Below are 15,451 nucleotides of genomic sequence, written 5' to 3' on the forward strand. Positions count from 1 at the left end.
AACTTAATACTTACTGCACTCGCCACACATCTGCTGAGAAACTGCTACCCTGTAAAATTAAAACGAAATTGTGTAAAATATAGATGAGACAACACTTAACACATCTTAGAGAGAAACTTGTACGAAAATTTAAAAATATAGTTCTAATGAATATCATAAAAATAAGTTTTGCCGGGCATCTGTACAGTATCTGATCGGTGGTATCCGGACGCCAGTCGGTGGAGACTGACTGACTGGCGGAGCGCGTCCTCCTCCACGTTTACGACGGCTTGATCTCTTCTGCGACACTTCAGTGAGCTATGTCAATATGTGTGGAGGAATGGCAGTGAACTCTTCCTCAAGACTCGAAATCAGGAGAGGTACTGATGTTGGACGCGGGGTCTGCACCTAAACTGACGTTCTAACTCATCCGTAAGTGTTCCATTGGGTGCAGGACCGGACTCTGAACAGGACACTCAGTTCCATGAACCGGCATAAGAAGTCACCCTCATCCTGCCAACGGCCTTGTCAATGAGGGAGGAAGAGCGGACAGACGTTCAGGGCATTCTCTTGCCCATGGGGTGGGAAACTGTTCCTAAACGGCGGAAGAATCAACAATGATCAACAGCTTGAGGATGCAGAAGGCAATGGAAACCACAGCATTAAGGACATATAACATATATTCACAGTACACGTGACATGCAATCGAAAACGTGTCACGACGACCTCCCCATTGGCTAATTCCATACTAGTCCCCCATTCGGATCTCCGGAAGGCGACTGCCGAGGACGAGGTGACCATGAGAAAAGGTTTGAATAACTCACGGTAGGATAACGTTGTACGAATCGGGGCGTGGAATATCAGAAGTTTCCACACGTTAGAGAATCTAGAAAATCTGTAAAGGGAAATGCTGAAATTCAATCTAGGGATGGCGGGGGTCAGTGAAATGAAATCGAAATAAGACAAGGATTTCTGGTGAGACGAGTATAGAGCAATATCAACAGCAGCAGAAAATGCTAAAATGAGAGTATGATTCCTCATGAATAGGAAGATGGGCAGAGGCAGGCACATACATCATGGTGGTGGCACCTACATCCCTTCCCCCGCTGGCGCTTGCACAGAGCTGCTGTCTTCTAACTGCCCCTGAAACTAGTAGGAATTTTTCTGGCACTTGCAACATTTCTCGTGTCATTACGCTTGGCTTATACAAACCTTTGTTTTAAGTTTTTGGCACTTACATCCTTTTCCATTTTTTCATACTCAATTATACGATGAGTTAAACTGCAATGAATCAGGACATATACTGTATCCTACATATTATATTGCTTCTATTTGACGATGTGAACACCAAGCTCAAGGTCCACAGACCGCTAGAGTTGTGAACACTGGCACTTCCGAAGATGGGCATGCACAATGTTCTCGGACACTAAACTATTCGGGCCAGGCAATATTTTTGCCTCACATTGAACAAGACCAAGAAGGAAGTGCTCGGATTGAAAAAGGAGTTAGGCATCACGTCTACTATTCAGACTATTCGTCGAAGATGCAATGAGTAAAACAAAAGAAAGGTTGAAGAGAAAGATTAAAATTCAGGATGAAGGGATTTCATTGTTAAGATTCGCTGATGACGTTGCTATCCTGAGTGAAAGTGAAGAAGAACTGCAGCACCTGTCGAAAGGAACGAACAATCCAATGAGTACGGAATATGGATTGAGAATAAGCAGAAGAAAAACGAAAGTAATGAGAAGTAGCAGAAATGATAACAGCGAGAGACTAGCTGAACTGAGCATCAGGAAGTAGACGAGGTTAAGGAATTCTGTTACCTAAGCAGTAAAATAACCCATGACGGACGGACCTACGAGAACATAAAAAGCAGACTAGCGCTGACGAAAAGGGCATTCCTGGGGAAAAGAAGTCTACAAATATCAAACACAGGCCTTAATGTGAGGGACAGATTTCTGAGAAAGCAGCATCGTATGGGAGTGAAACATGGACTGTGGGAAAGCCGGAACAGAAGAGAATCGAATCCTTTGAGACGTGGTGCTACAGAAGAATTTTGAAAATTCGGTGTACTGATAAGATACGGAATGAGGTGGTTCTCCGGACAATCGGCGAGGAAAGAAACATCTGGGGGTCTTACAGGAGATACCGTCGCCGTACTAAACAGACAGTCTACAAAACCATCGAGAACATTGAGTTTGCTACATCTGGAACAAGAAGAATCGTATACCAGTCAAGTCTGTCGCTGCTCAAGCCTTGCTGGACGGACCTTCTGTTTTCTGTTGATGCCGACTTAATTTTAGTTTATATATTAATGATTCGTTTGATCATGGTAACGGATAGTTCACTGTAGCCATTGTCCGTGGAGGCACAGGAGTACCCAATGTTGCTGGACTATATAAAGTTTCGTTGACAGACATTATTGCCTTTCGCACCTATAATATGGCAGAATTTGCTAATAAAGACTTTGGTAAATCTGCTTATGTTTCGCCTTCTTCTTTGTCTTTGTATACTCGTAATAGGAGAAAATTATCTCTAAAAGAGGGAACAGGATGGCAGGACATCTGTTACGACATCAGGGGATATCTTCTATGGCACTAGAGGAAGCTGTAGAGGGTAAGAACTGTAGAGGACGACAGAGATTTGAATAGATCCAGCAGATAATTGAGGACGTATAAGAAAACAGTCACTGTACTAGTTGGACTGCTGGTAACACTTTGGAACTCACGAGTGATACGTCCGCCGATTTCGTGCTGTTATTTGCACCTCCCTCCACAAAGCTAGACGGTTTTTGTCGGTCAGTGGACGATGTCTGCCTGGTATTAGTTCAGGTGTCTGTGTTCCTTCGCGTTTTCATTTCACTATCACATCATCGACAGTAGACTTCGGCGCCGTTAGAAGCATTGAAATGCCCCTGATGGATTTGTTACTCAGGGGACATCCGATGACTGGTGCGCGTTCGATCCAGCCTGCTGTTACTGCTCCTCTAGTGATGCACTGCAGTATTCACGGGGAACAGAGCATACAACAAAAGGCCTCATGAAACTAAAAACGAAATAGCTTCAATTGGAAATAAAAATGCAATAACAATTAAAATAAATTGGGTTTGTTTGAAAACGAACATCCGCAGAATAAAAATCAATTGCGCGTCATTCCATTCGTTAAATTCCTGAAGGCGCACTACGTTCACGCACTTTCATCCGACTGAGGAAAATCAAAAATATTTGCTGCAGGGACTTCGCTATGCTCCGATTTAAATTAGTTGGCATCTGAGTCTGTCGCGAGAAGTAGCGTCTGTAGGCAGCCACCACAGCACTCCGCTCACCGTGGCAAAACAAAATAATTTTGCAGTCTATATATATTCTACAAATATCATTGAAATATCTGTAACTGACGTACGGTATAGGTCTCCATATACTGTCTGTATGTGTATCTAAAATCGGGACTTGATTCTAGTCAGGGGCAGAGTTTCGTACTTTTTTTTTTGAAACGGGCGGAATTTGCCCGTAAAAAATTGGGTGGAATTTTCCTGTCCGCGAAACAGCACAGAACCTGTCAAATCATAACAGCGCGAGGAAGTGGGCTATGTTTTCGCCGAGCTTTTCGGTCGTGTGGGAACCTGATAACGCTGCTTGCCTCTCAGTTGCAGGACTTTGCAACCACGGGAAGCGTTTCAACATGACAGTGCACCACCTGACAGCGCCTTCCAACTGTTCGCCAGTTCTTCCTCGTATGAGGCCTTTCTGAATAGGCGGGTCAGTAAGACACAGTGCCCATCAGGCATAAACAACGATAACTAGTTTACACAGATACGCTTCAACCACGATTGGTTTGAACAAATATTAGTCCAACTGAAGCGCATCTCTCTAAATTAATCCTCATGCCTCTCAGTTGCTCATGTCGTACGTGCCAAATCATTCTTTTTAAATATATTGTTTTTAAAATTTGCAACACACCGCTCGGCAGTATCCAGCACAGTTTCTTACAAATAAATTTCTGTGATCAGGGAAAGATCCCAGGTTCAATTTGTATCTCGAAAACTATTGGACTTACTGAAATATATTATTACTTTTTAGCTGGTTACCAAAATATCTAGCTCCTTAACGGATCTTTGAATAGAAACGGATCACATTGTGTTTGACACGTATGAGCTTCGAAGACGGCTTTTTACTGCAATTGTGTCAATATTTAACTCTGAGCAAGCACCGCGTCATGTGTCTCATACAAAAATCAAGTGAATATTCTGAAATTCAGGATCTGTAGTCACCACTTCTATCGTCTTTTGACCATTGTTACCACACATCGTGAGGCGCGCGGAACGGTACTTTTAGTACTGCAACTGTTCGGCCACAATGCTTTGCGCAGCATAAGTTGACAACACAGAGGGCGCCGACAATCCCCGTCAGGCTCAGATTGTTGAACTGCTGGCGAGAGCACTGCCAAATGGCTTTAAACCTGGATACCGTCTTCCGATACAGCTGAGGCAGCAAGTCACTGTCAACGGCGCTGAGAAGCGTCCACATGCATACATGGTACAGCGACCCAGAACACGACTGGCCCACACCCCTGCTAGTTGTACCACGGCGCTCATAAGGCCTGACGCAGGTCCTACACTAATCGGGCAAGGTCATCCGACGCGACAGCTGAAGGTCAACGGTATGGACCACTGTAAGCCATTCAGCGCTACGTTTTTTTTTAAAAAAAATTATTCACATTATAAAGACGTAATTATCTTACGCGATTTGGGAAAACCACAGAAAAACTGAAACTGTACGACCTGCCGGCCATTTAAACTTCCGTCCTCCCTAGCGCGAGTCTGGTGACCCGCGATCTCACTGATTAGAGATAACAAACGGAATCGAAAGGTTGCACCCCATATTTCTCGTCCGTTGTGGCTAAGAGAGAGAGAACTGTTGAACCACATTACAAACCTTCGCTAACTCGTCGAAATACTGACAATAACATGCAACAAATAAAATGGCGCCACAGTCACAACCAAAGAAAAGAAAAAAATGACGAATACAAATGGTTCAAATGGCTCTGAGCACTATGCGACTTAACATCTGAGGTCATCAGTCGCCTACAACTTAGAACTAATTAAATCTAACTAACCTACGGACATCACAAATATCCATGCCGGAGGCAGGATTCGAACCTGCGACCGACCGTAGCGGTCGCTCGGTTCCAGACTGTAGCACCTAGAACGGCACGGCTACTCCGGCCGCCGTCGAATACAACTGTTGTCTCGAAGATAAAACTATCTGAGGTAAAGTTTGCTGACACTAATAAAACAAACGTTTAACTTTTTAACGTTCCCCATACGTCCGCACACTGCGTTCGGCACGTAGGAAAAGAAAAGTTTTAGAATTACTCTCGACCTGTTCCACACTAGCACCAAGTGTCTTTCACATATTTTCGTGAGTTAGAGCACCAGAGCTAAAAGAAAAAGAGTGCTCAACGTAAAGATGTGTAAAAGCGACTATGGGTATTTTCTTAACATACATCAGTTTCATAAGACATTCTAGCGGTTTATAAATCAGTTCTTCCATCCAGATAACTTCCGCACCAGAAGGCGCATATTCAGATGGGAGAAGGGAGAGCGGTGGGGGGGGGGGACACACATCGTGGTGTCCCCCCCCCCCCGGAAGAACATTATATTTTTAGATATTTCAATTTTCTGGCTTGACCTAGCTTTTTCGCGGATAAATCAGTATGAAAAGTTTGACTTCTGGAAGCAACACTAAGTTGGAAAAGTGGAACCTATCTTTAACACAGGCTACTTCCTAGCTGTTCCTCTGCGGACTCACGGCCAGGAAAATGAGCCCCACCAATGACTGACCGACCACAGAAGACCTGCTGCCAACAACGAAACCGGCACGGTTTCCGAGTTCACAGGAATAACGAGCAAATAAAAAGGAGCCGAGTAGTACGAATGAAAACTGCGTCCAGCGAAAATTGCACCCGTCGCGCCCAGTAATCACGCTCCCTGGGTGACGGCCTGACTGTCTGACTGCCTGTTCCCTGACAGTCGCCCACGCTCCCTGCGCCCACAGTCGGGTCCTGGCGGATGAAGGCCGACATAACGTTGTACGATACGTCCACCTACAAACGCATATAGCACTGGTTCTTGTTGTTTTAATGATTAAAGAGTGCTTTTGTCTCTTTTAGTGATTAAAGCGTGCTTTCGTTTCTTCTATTGTGCATAGTCTGTCCATATATGGAAATTCGTTATACACTGTGTCGTTAAAAATGTTCGTTATTACGCCAAGTTATTTATGAAGTATGTTGTTGTTGTTGTTGTGGTCTTCAGTCCTGAGACTGGTTTGATGCAGCTCTCCATGCTACTCTATCCTGTGCAAGCCTCTTCATCTCCCAGTACCCACTGCAACCTACATCCTTCTGAATCTGCGTAGTGTAGTCATCTCTTGGTCTCCCTCTACGATTTTTACCCTCCACGCTGCCCTCCAATACTAAATTGGTGATCCCTTGATGCCTCAGAACATGTCCTACCAACCGATCCCTTGTTCTGGTCAAGTTGTGCCACAAACGTCTCTTCTCCCCAATCCTATTCAATACTTCCTCATTAGTTATGTGATCTACCCATCTAATCTTCAGCATTCTTCTGTAGCACCACATTTCGAAAGCTTCTATTCTCTTGTTGTCCAAACTATTTATCGTCCATGTTTCACTTCCATACATGGCTACACTCCATACAAATACTTTCAGAAATGTCTTCCTGACACTTAAATCTATACTCGATGTTAACAAATTTCTCTTCTTCAGAAATATAATAATTCCAATTACAATGAAAGCAAGTGCTGACAGGCGTGAAAATTATCAAACTATCAGTTTGGAAAAACTTGAGCAACACGCATGACACTACGACTTAACTTAGAAGGGAGATTAACGAAAAGCAAACCTACGCCTTCCCACGATATTGAATGGAAGACAGTCTGTCGAATTCCGAAGGTGGCAGGGGTAAAATACAGGAATCGGATGGCTATTTACAATCTGTACACAAATCAGATGGCAGTTATAAATAGTCGAGGGGCACGAAAGGGAAGCAGTGGCTGGGAAGGGAATTGGACAGGGTTGTAGCCTATCCCCGATGTTATTCGATCTGTATATTGAGCAAGCAGTACAGGAAACTTGCCGACGACATTGTAATTCTGCCACAGACAGCAAATGACTTGGGAAAGCAGCTGAACAGAACGGGCAGAGTCTTGGGAGGAGGATATAAGATGAACATTTAAATTCAAAGCCGCGCGGGATTAGCCGAGCGGTCTAAGGCGCTGCAGTCATGGACTGTGCGGCTGCTCCCGGCAGAGGTTCGAGTCCTCCCTCGGGCGTGCGTGCGTGCGTGCGTGTGTTTGTCCTTAGGATAATTTAGGTTAAGTAGTGTGTAAGCTTAGGGACTGATGACCTTGACGGTTAAGTCCCATAAGATTTCACACACATTTGAACATTTTTTTTAATTCAAAGAAATAGTATCGGCTGCAATTGAGATATTTATATAAAATAAATTAACAAACGATAGAGCTGATCCCCCATGGTAAACAAAATGAGTCAAAACACTCTTGCAGAAAAAACGAAAAAAACATTCCAAATTCAAACAAACGCAAAATCTCCAAGATTGGCGATCTTTTACAGAAGCTCCAAGTTTTGCACGCAATTTGTCTCTAAATGTGGCAGAAAAATCAAAGATATTCTGTTCATATGTGAAGTATGCTAGCGACAAGATACAATTAATGCATTTTCTGCGCGACAGCAATGGAGTACTATCTAAGACAGTGCTGCCAAAGCAGAGTTGCTAGACACAGCCTTCCGAAATTACTTCACTAAAGAAGCCAAAGTAAATATTCCAAAAGCCGAATCAAGAACAGCTGCCAACAGGAGTAACGTAGAAGTAGATATCCTCGGAGTAGTGAAGCACTTAATAAAAGCAAGTCTTCTGGTCCCGACTGTATACCAATCAAGTTCCTTTCAGGGTATGGTGATACAATAGGTCCATACATAAGAATCATATTCAACCGCTCGCTCGACGTAAGATGCGTACCCAAAGACTGGAAAGTTGTACAGGTCGCATCAATATTCAAGAAAGATAGGAGTAATCCAATAAATTACAGGCCCGTATCATTAAAGTCGATATGCAACAAGATTTTGGAACATATATTGTGTTCAAACATTATGAATTACCTCGAAGAGAACGGCCTATTGACACATAGTCAACACGGATTTAGAAAACATCGTTCTTGTGACAACAAGCTCTTTACGCGAAGGAAGTGTTGAGTGCTATTGACAAGGAATTTTAAGTGGATTCCGTATTTCTGGATTTCCAGAAGGATTTTGACACTGTACCACACAAGCGGCTTGCAGAGAAATTCCGTGCTTATGTGACTGGATTTGTGATTTACTGTCAGAGGGGTCACAGTTCGTAGTAACTGACGGAAAGTCATCGAGTAAAACAGAAGTTATTTCTGGTGTTCCTCAAGGGTGCCTCTTATCTATATATACGATTCAGGAAACAATCTGAGCAGCCGTATTAGGTTGTTTGCAGATGACGCTGTCGTTTATCGTCAAGTAAACTCATCAGAAGATCAAAACACATTGCCAAACGATTTCGAAAAGATATCTGCATGGTGCGAAAATTGGCAGTTGACGCGAAATAACGAATACTGTGAAGTCATTGACATGATTGCTAAAAGCAATTCGTTAAACTTCGGTTACACGATAAATTAGTCAGATCTAAAGACCGTAAATTCAACTAAGTACATAGGAATTACAATTACGATCAACTTAAATTGGAAGGAACACACAGAAAATGTTGTGTGAAAGGCACACCAAAGACTACGTTTTATTGCCAGGACACTTAGAAAATGTAACACATCTACTAAGGAGACTGCCTGCACTATGCTTGTCTGCCCACTTTTAGGATACTGCTGCGCGGTATGGGATGCTTACCAGATAGGACTGACGAAGTACACCGAAAAAAGTTCAAAGAAGGGCAGCACGTTTTGTATTATCGCGAAACAGGGAAGAAAGTGTCACGGAAATGATAAAGGATTTGGGGTGGACATCTTTAATACAAAGGCGTTTTCCGTTGCGGCGGAATCTTCTCACGACATTCCACCCTCCAACTTTCTCCTCCGAATGCGAAAATACTCTTTTGACGGCGACCTACATATGAGAACGGATCACCATGATAAAATAAGGGATTTCAGAACTCGTACGGAAAGATTTAGGTGTTCGTTCTTTCCGCGCGCTATACGCGATTGGAATTATAGAGAATTGTGAAAGTCGTTCCATGAACCCTCTGCCACGCACTTGAATATGATTTGCAGAGTATCCACGTAGAAGTAGATGTAGAACATAATGAACTGCAAAACGAGGATAATAGAATGTAGTCGAATTAGAACAGGAAATGAATCATTTAAAGTTGTAAAGAGTTCCGCTATTTGGGGAGCAAAATTACTGATTATGACCAAGCGAAGTGGCGCAGTGGTTAACACAATGGACTCGCTTTCGCGAGGACGACGGCTCAATCCCGAGTCCCGCCATCCTGATTTAGATTTTCCGTGATCTTCCTAAATCGCTCCAGGCAAATGCCGGGATGGTTCCTTTCGAAAGGGCACGGCCTACTTCCTTCCCCGTCCTTCCCTGATCCGATGACCTCGCTATTAGGTCTCCTCCCCCAAGACAATCCAACCAACTGATGACGGTCGAAGTAGGGAGGATATAAAATATAAACTCGCAATGAAAAGAAAAGCGTTTCTGAAGAAGAGAAATTTGTTAACATCGAGTATAGATTTAAATGTCAGCAAGTCCTTACTGAAAGTATTTGTATAGGGTGTATGGAAGCGAAACATGGACGATTAGACAAGAAAGGTATAGAAGCGTTTGAAATGTGGTGCTACAGGAAAATGCTGAAGATTAGATGGGCAGATCACGTAATTAATGAGGAGGTACTGAATACAAATGGCGAGGAGAGGACGGTTGGTAGACCATTCTGAGGCATCAAGGGATCACCAATTTAGTATGGAGGGAAGCGGAGGGTAAAAATCTTAGACGGAGACCAAGTGATAAATACATTAAGCAGATTCAGAAGGCTGTAGGTTGCAGTAAGTACTGGGAGATCAAGAAGCTTGTACAGGATCATGGGGCATGGAGAGCTGCATCAAATCTGCCTTCGGACTGAAGGCCACAACAACAACACTTTCTCAAATACATCTTCGTACACGATTTTGTAATGTTCATGTATATTCCCCCGAGCAGTCTTGACAATGACGCATGGAATTATAATTACAAAGAAAACAGTATTCCTATTTTGAAGGCAGATTTAAAGAACGCGCGCGTCTTGCACTAGGATTTCGAGGAGAAGCTAGCACAGCTTGTGTCGCCTATATACTGGCATACTCCAAGCCTTTCACTTAATGTAACAACGCGTCTTAGGCACTGTTTTTAAATTCCGTGTCTGCAATTTAATTTTTCTGCTTTCCATTCCATTTTCTGGAGACAGACAATGTTGGCCAACATCGGCCACCAGTAAAAATTTTGCGACTACGTCAGAGAGAAAATGAAAACAAATTACCGTCACCATCGACTGTAGGAATTTTAACAATAAGTTCTTGTTCGACAAACGCGTTCTCTTCATAGCAGAAATCATTCAGTAAAACAGTACTTACGTGCCCACGGCCGTTCTGCCTGGTGGACAAGTTGCAGATTTGGGACGGGAGGATTAGTGGACCTTTGCTCGATCTTTTCTGGGCGGAAATTTCACTGTGCGCGGTTTACAGGGCACGGGTGAGTACGGCAAGACAGTGTGAGAAAGACGCTTCCCCAAACTAAAGAAACAGCCCGGCCACCGTTCCCCGTATTTAGACGTGTGCATATTCACGTATCGGTGTTCATATAATCGTGTACATTAATACGTTGTCAAAGTTGTTACAGTTTATATCTAGGTAGTTCTTACATCGCCCGCAAGACACGTGTACGCCTTCAATTTTAGTACACATGTTTTTCAAACTATGTCTTTATCGGAATTGTAATTTCTGAAAGTTGTGCTAAAGCCATATAATAAACATTGACGTAAATAAATTATCGTTATCGTATTAAAATATTTTGTTTCTTTCGCCGTTAACATTATTAATATTATACTAAATTATGTACACATTACACAAATTCTGAGATTTCTAAGTCGAATTTGTTGATCCAGTTGAGCCCTTCAGGTGATGCATGGTTGATGTCATTCATTGATCCCCGAAGGCTCGTTTCGGGCATTCACCAACAATGTGATTTACTGTTTGCAGGGCAGTTCCACAGTCACAATATGGAGATGTTGCCCAGCCCCATTTGTGCTTCAGATATACGCAGTTCCCTTGTCCTGTTCGGACGCGGTTGATGGTTCTCCACTGGCGTCTGAGGAGTGTGAAACGTGGAACTCGCATGGAAGGCTTCTCAACCAGGTGACAGTTGAACATTGACTATTCTTCCCACTGACTTCTCCATACTTCGTTGATGTTAAAGTCGGAGGCTTCAAATTGTTGCGCAGTTCGCCAAGGTGGTTTTCTTGACTTCAGACGCTGATGTTCTAAAAAATGGTTCAAATGGCTCTGAGCACTATGGGACTTAACAGCTGTGGTCATCAGTCCCCTAGAACTTAGAACTACTTAAACATAACTAAGCTAAGGACATCAACACATCCATGCCCGAGGCAGGAGGTACCAGCAAGTTTCTGAACGATGTTGTTACGGGTTTTCACTTTTGCGGCCACGTTGGAGAGATGTTGTCGGAAAGTGTCGAGTGTCATTTCGAGTTACCTGTATCTGTATTTTGCTTGTTATTTCTTACACTGTATACTCTTAACCCTAAGCCTTTTGTTATAACTTGGATGCCAAGGAGGGGGAGGGGGGTTCGGCGAGCCCACAGGTATTAAATAAGTTTACTGACGAAAAATTACAACTTTCAAAATGGTTTATGTATTTTAACTAAGGCATCGGTTTATAAATGTTGTTAATTGTTATAAATATTGGATTTGGTGAATAAAAAATTGACATATTACAATACAAAATACAGCTGTGTTCATATACAATAGACTACTCTTGAGTCCTCAACTTCAAGGCAAGAGACACACTTCACAATTTTTTCAGAATGTGTGTTACACATGTTTATGACACTATCCACAATATTGTTTTGGTTTACTTATATCGTTGTACGTCTGCTTCTTTGTTTTAGATTTTCTTACACAAACATGGCACCGACCTTTCCCTGCAGGAGGCTGACGTGCTTCTCTATTGATTGAACAATTCGGTTAGATAACCCTCTTGCATTGGCACTTCTTTCTTCTACTTGCAATTTTACTAGTTCCATCCCAGCTTGCAGAAGATAAAGTTTCCGTTTGTTGTGTTTCTTTTCATTCCATCTTGGATGTTGCTGGATGAATATTGTGGTTGCATTGATAGCACAAATGTCGATGAGAGAGTAAAATACAGATAGAGGCCATCTCTTTGTTCCCCTCTTGTAGGAGTACATATGCGCCATTTGATCAATGGTGTCAATTCCACCTTTAGTGGAATTATAATATGGATTTATCTTGGTTTTATTCTTCTCTCCTCCAACAGTGTCTTTATCTTGGTGCATTGTTGACAACATCAGTAAGGTCTTACTTGGTTTCGTTTTTGCTCTGTAGGACACCAAAGTTACTGGAGACCTACGTGCTGCGAACTGCAGTAACTCACTGCAAGTTTACAAGATAAATAACTGCTGACTGACATCAACAATCACTTCCTCTGAAAGTAAACCGATTGGTGTGAATATCAAGAATACCAACCAACAAGGAAATAACCTGCATTGTTGTGGAGATGAGAAATACGAAATCCTACAAAGGGAAATTTTCTATAGCATGGAAGTCTGGGGGGGGGGGGGGGGTTGTTGGACCCATAATAAGTTTGTTTATTTTTCCTTTCAAGGCAGGAATTTTCTGTAAAATATATTGACACTAACGTTTCATAAAATAGCCAACAAACAATAACTCAAAGGGAATATGTAGTATGAAAGTTACTTGGGCAAAATCAGGGGACATAAAAAAATTGTGGGCGTCCTAGGGTTAAATAATGTATTTGATCCAAGTTCTGCATCATCATACGATACATAAATAAAATTATTAATATCTTAAGTGCCTTTGGCACGTTAAAAGCGGTAACGACGTCAAGTTATATTGGAGGCCGAGGCAGCTATTGACTGCCATATCTTCCATGCACCTGCGCGCCGCGGTATGATGTTGCAGTCCTCCTACTTCGTTTTGCTGCTACCATTCGGCCCGAACACTCCAGTGACTCTGCCCCCTGGCTGGCTGGCTTGCTGCAAGACGAGGTGAACTGACGCGTCCCAGTTTGCCGGCCGAGCAGAAGCAGTTTGGCGCGCGCGGGAAAGTTCAATCGCCGCACGCAGCCGCTGCCGCCTTCTCCAAGGGCGCTGCCTGCGGCCGCTCACCGCGGACCTGCGCACTGCCAGAGTCGAAACAGGTGACTGCTCTCCTGGCAACAGGTGCTGCCACGGGGTGAAGTTTGCGCTGGGGCGGACGCAAGCTACAGCCCAGCCGGGCCTGCGTTTGCAGCTACCCTACCCCGTCACGAAAAGCTGCACTCTCCTAGCAGCGTTGTAGGAGTAAGGAGTTTTTCGCAAGTACCTTCTTCCTCGAGTTTCTAAAAATATTTTCATTTCCGTTTATGAGTCGCGAGGGTGTAATTCTGCATATAAAAATTTCAGAGAGATACGTTTTATAGCGGGGAAGACAGATTTGGTAGTTCTGACAGGCTCACCTGCGTACGTCTCTCATTCTGGTTGGATGTCTGATTCGAGGAAGGGGGCCAACAGCGATATCATTGGTCCCATCGGATACGGGAGGGATGGGGAAAGAAGTCGGCCGTGGCCTTCCAAAGGGACATCCCGGCATTTGCTTCAACTGATGTCGAGAAATCAAGGAAAACCTAAAACAGGACGGCCGCACGCGGGTTTGAACCGTCGTCCTCCCGAATGCGAGTCCATTGCCACCCCGCTCGTTGTCTGACGTTGACACCGACACTAGAAGTTGTATCTACCGGCTGTGTTCCTGTCTCGAGCGAGTCCACCGGCGCACTACAAAAACAAAACTGAAAAAAAACTTTCGAAACATCATGTTAGTCCTCAGTCCCCTCACTTTCTGTTTACAGGAATTCCGACGTTCGCCCTTCCGCGATTATTGCCTGTTTCCGGTTCCCTTGTATAGTTAGTGAGAAACTGTCGGTCTACCTGAAACCATCGCACAGGCGGCACTCCATACAGCTCGCGGTCAATCATGTACGTATTTACTTCGTCGCATCTCCCTTTGCTTTTACCGTTGTTCATGCTGACCGTCACTACATACTGCGATAAGTGCAATGCACACAATTATGCCTTTGCTACCAAACATGGTTAAAATGGCTCTAAGCACGGGATTAAACATCTGAGGTCATCAATCCCCTAGACTTAGAACTACTTAAACCTAACTAACCTAAGGACATCACACACATCCACGCCCGAGGCTGGATTAGAACCTGCGATCGTAGCAGCAGCGCGGTTCCGGACTGAAGCGTCTAGAACCGCAGCCGCTCGGCCACATAGGCCGGCTGATGAAGTCATACCTCAATTACTTCGTGGGCTGAGTGACGGCTAAGGTGAAGGAGTAGAGCCTCCATGCGATTTCACCGATTAAAGTGAAAGAGAGCAAGAAAGTGTGAACGTGGATTACCACAGTAGCGCCTCAGAACAATCCGAACATTCCAATCCCATAGATGATATATTTTGACACAGAGTGGTGAAATGAGCAGCTCTTAAACACTTTGACAATCAGCCTATCGAAATGAAATGTCGGACAAACAGTAGAGAATTTCAAATCTGGATTAAAGAGCTTTCTAAACAATTCCATTTATACCAGAGTAGCCCCTGGGTAGAGATAGTCATTAAAAAGCGTTTAAATGAACAGAATGAATCCGAATAAACATTTTTTTATTTTTTTATTTAGATGTACAAGAGTGTTGTACGTTTATTCCGTTGAAAAGTTCCACATCATAACATTTAAGGTGTATTTCATCTAGGGAACGAGTAATTATCTTAACAATACCGTTGCGACGCTACACACAACCAATTCGTCGATGTCAGTGCATGTCAAGACCCTAACCTAAAGCATTGAGTAATCTTCATACACAAAACCTGAGTTTCCGACTTCTACTGAAGTTAATGTACCGCAATTTCTAATAGTAAAATTGCACACAATAAAGGCAGTTTTAGCGTTAAAATGGCCTGTTTTTATAATCCGCCTGCAAACGAAGTTACCATACGTCAAGAGGAGCAACTACAGGCTGCTTCACAACGCAACGCGCCTATCGAATCACTAACGACACAGTGCGTAGACACGCTCAAGGAGTTTTTATTTTCCACTAAATGTTCTGAAACCACA

At 43.4% G+C, this 15,451-nt stretch overlaps 1 protein-coding gene across 2 annotated transcripts in view; it reads right to left on the reverse strand.

Annotated features, from left to right (window-relative positions):
• The window catches only part of LOC126272023 (CD109 antigen), a 740,173-nt gene that overhangs the window by 509,462 nt on the left and 215,260 nt on the right, over nucleotides 1–15,451 (reverse strand). The window contains exon 2 of one of the 2 annotated variants that reach the window (XM_049974517.1): nucleotides 15–49. In XM_049974517.1, the coding sequence (XP_049830474.1) occupies nucleotides 15–30 (16 nt within the window). In that variant the 5' untranslated portion in view covers nucleotides 31–49. Of the gene's footprint in view, nucleotides 1–14; nucleotides 54–15,451 lie in introns of those variants that run through there. The other variant, XM_049974519.1, reaches the window with a different exon arrangement.

Source organism: Schistocerca gregaria, chromosome 5 (genome assembly GCF_023897955.1).
Source record: "Schistocerca gregaria isolate iqSchGreg1 chromosome 5, iqSchGreg1.2, whole genome shotgun sequence".
Lineage (NCBI taxonomy): Eukaryota > Metazoa > Arthropoda > Insecta > Orthoptera > Acrididae > Schistocerca > Schistocerca gregaria.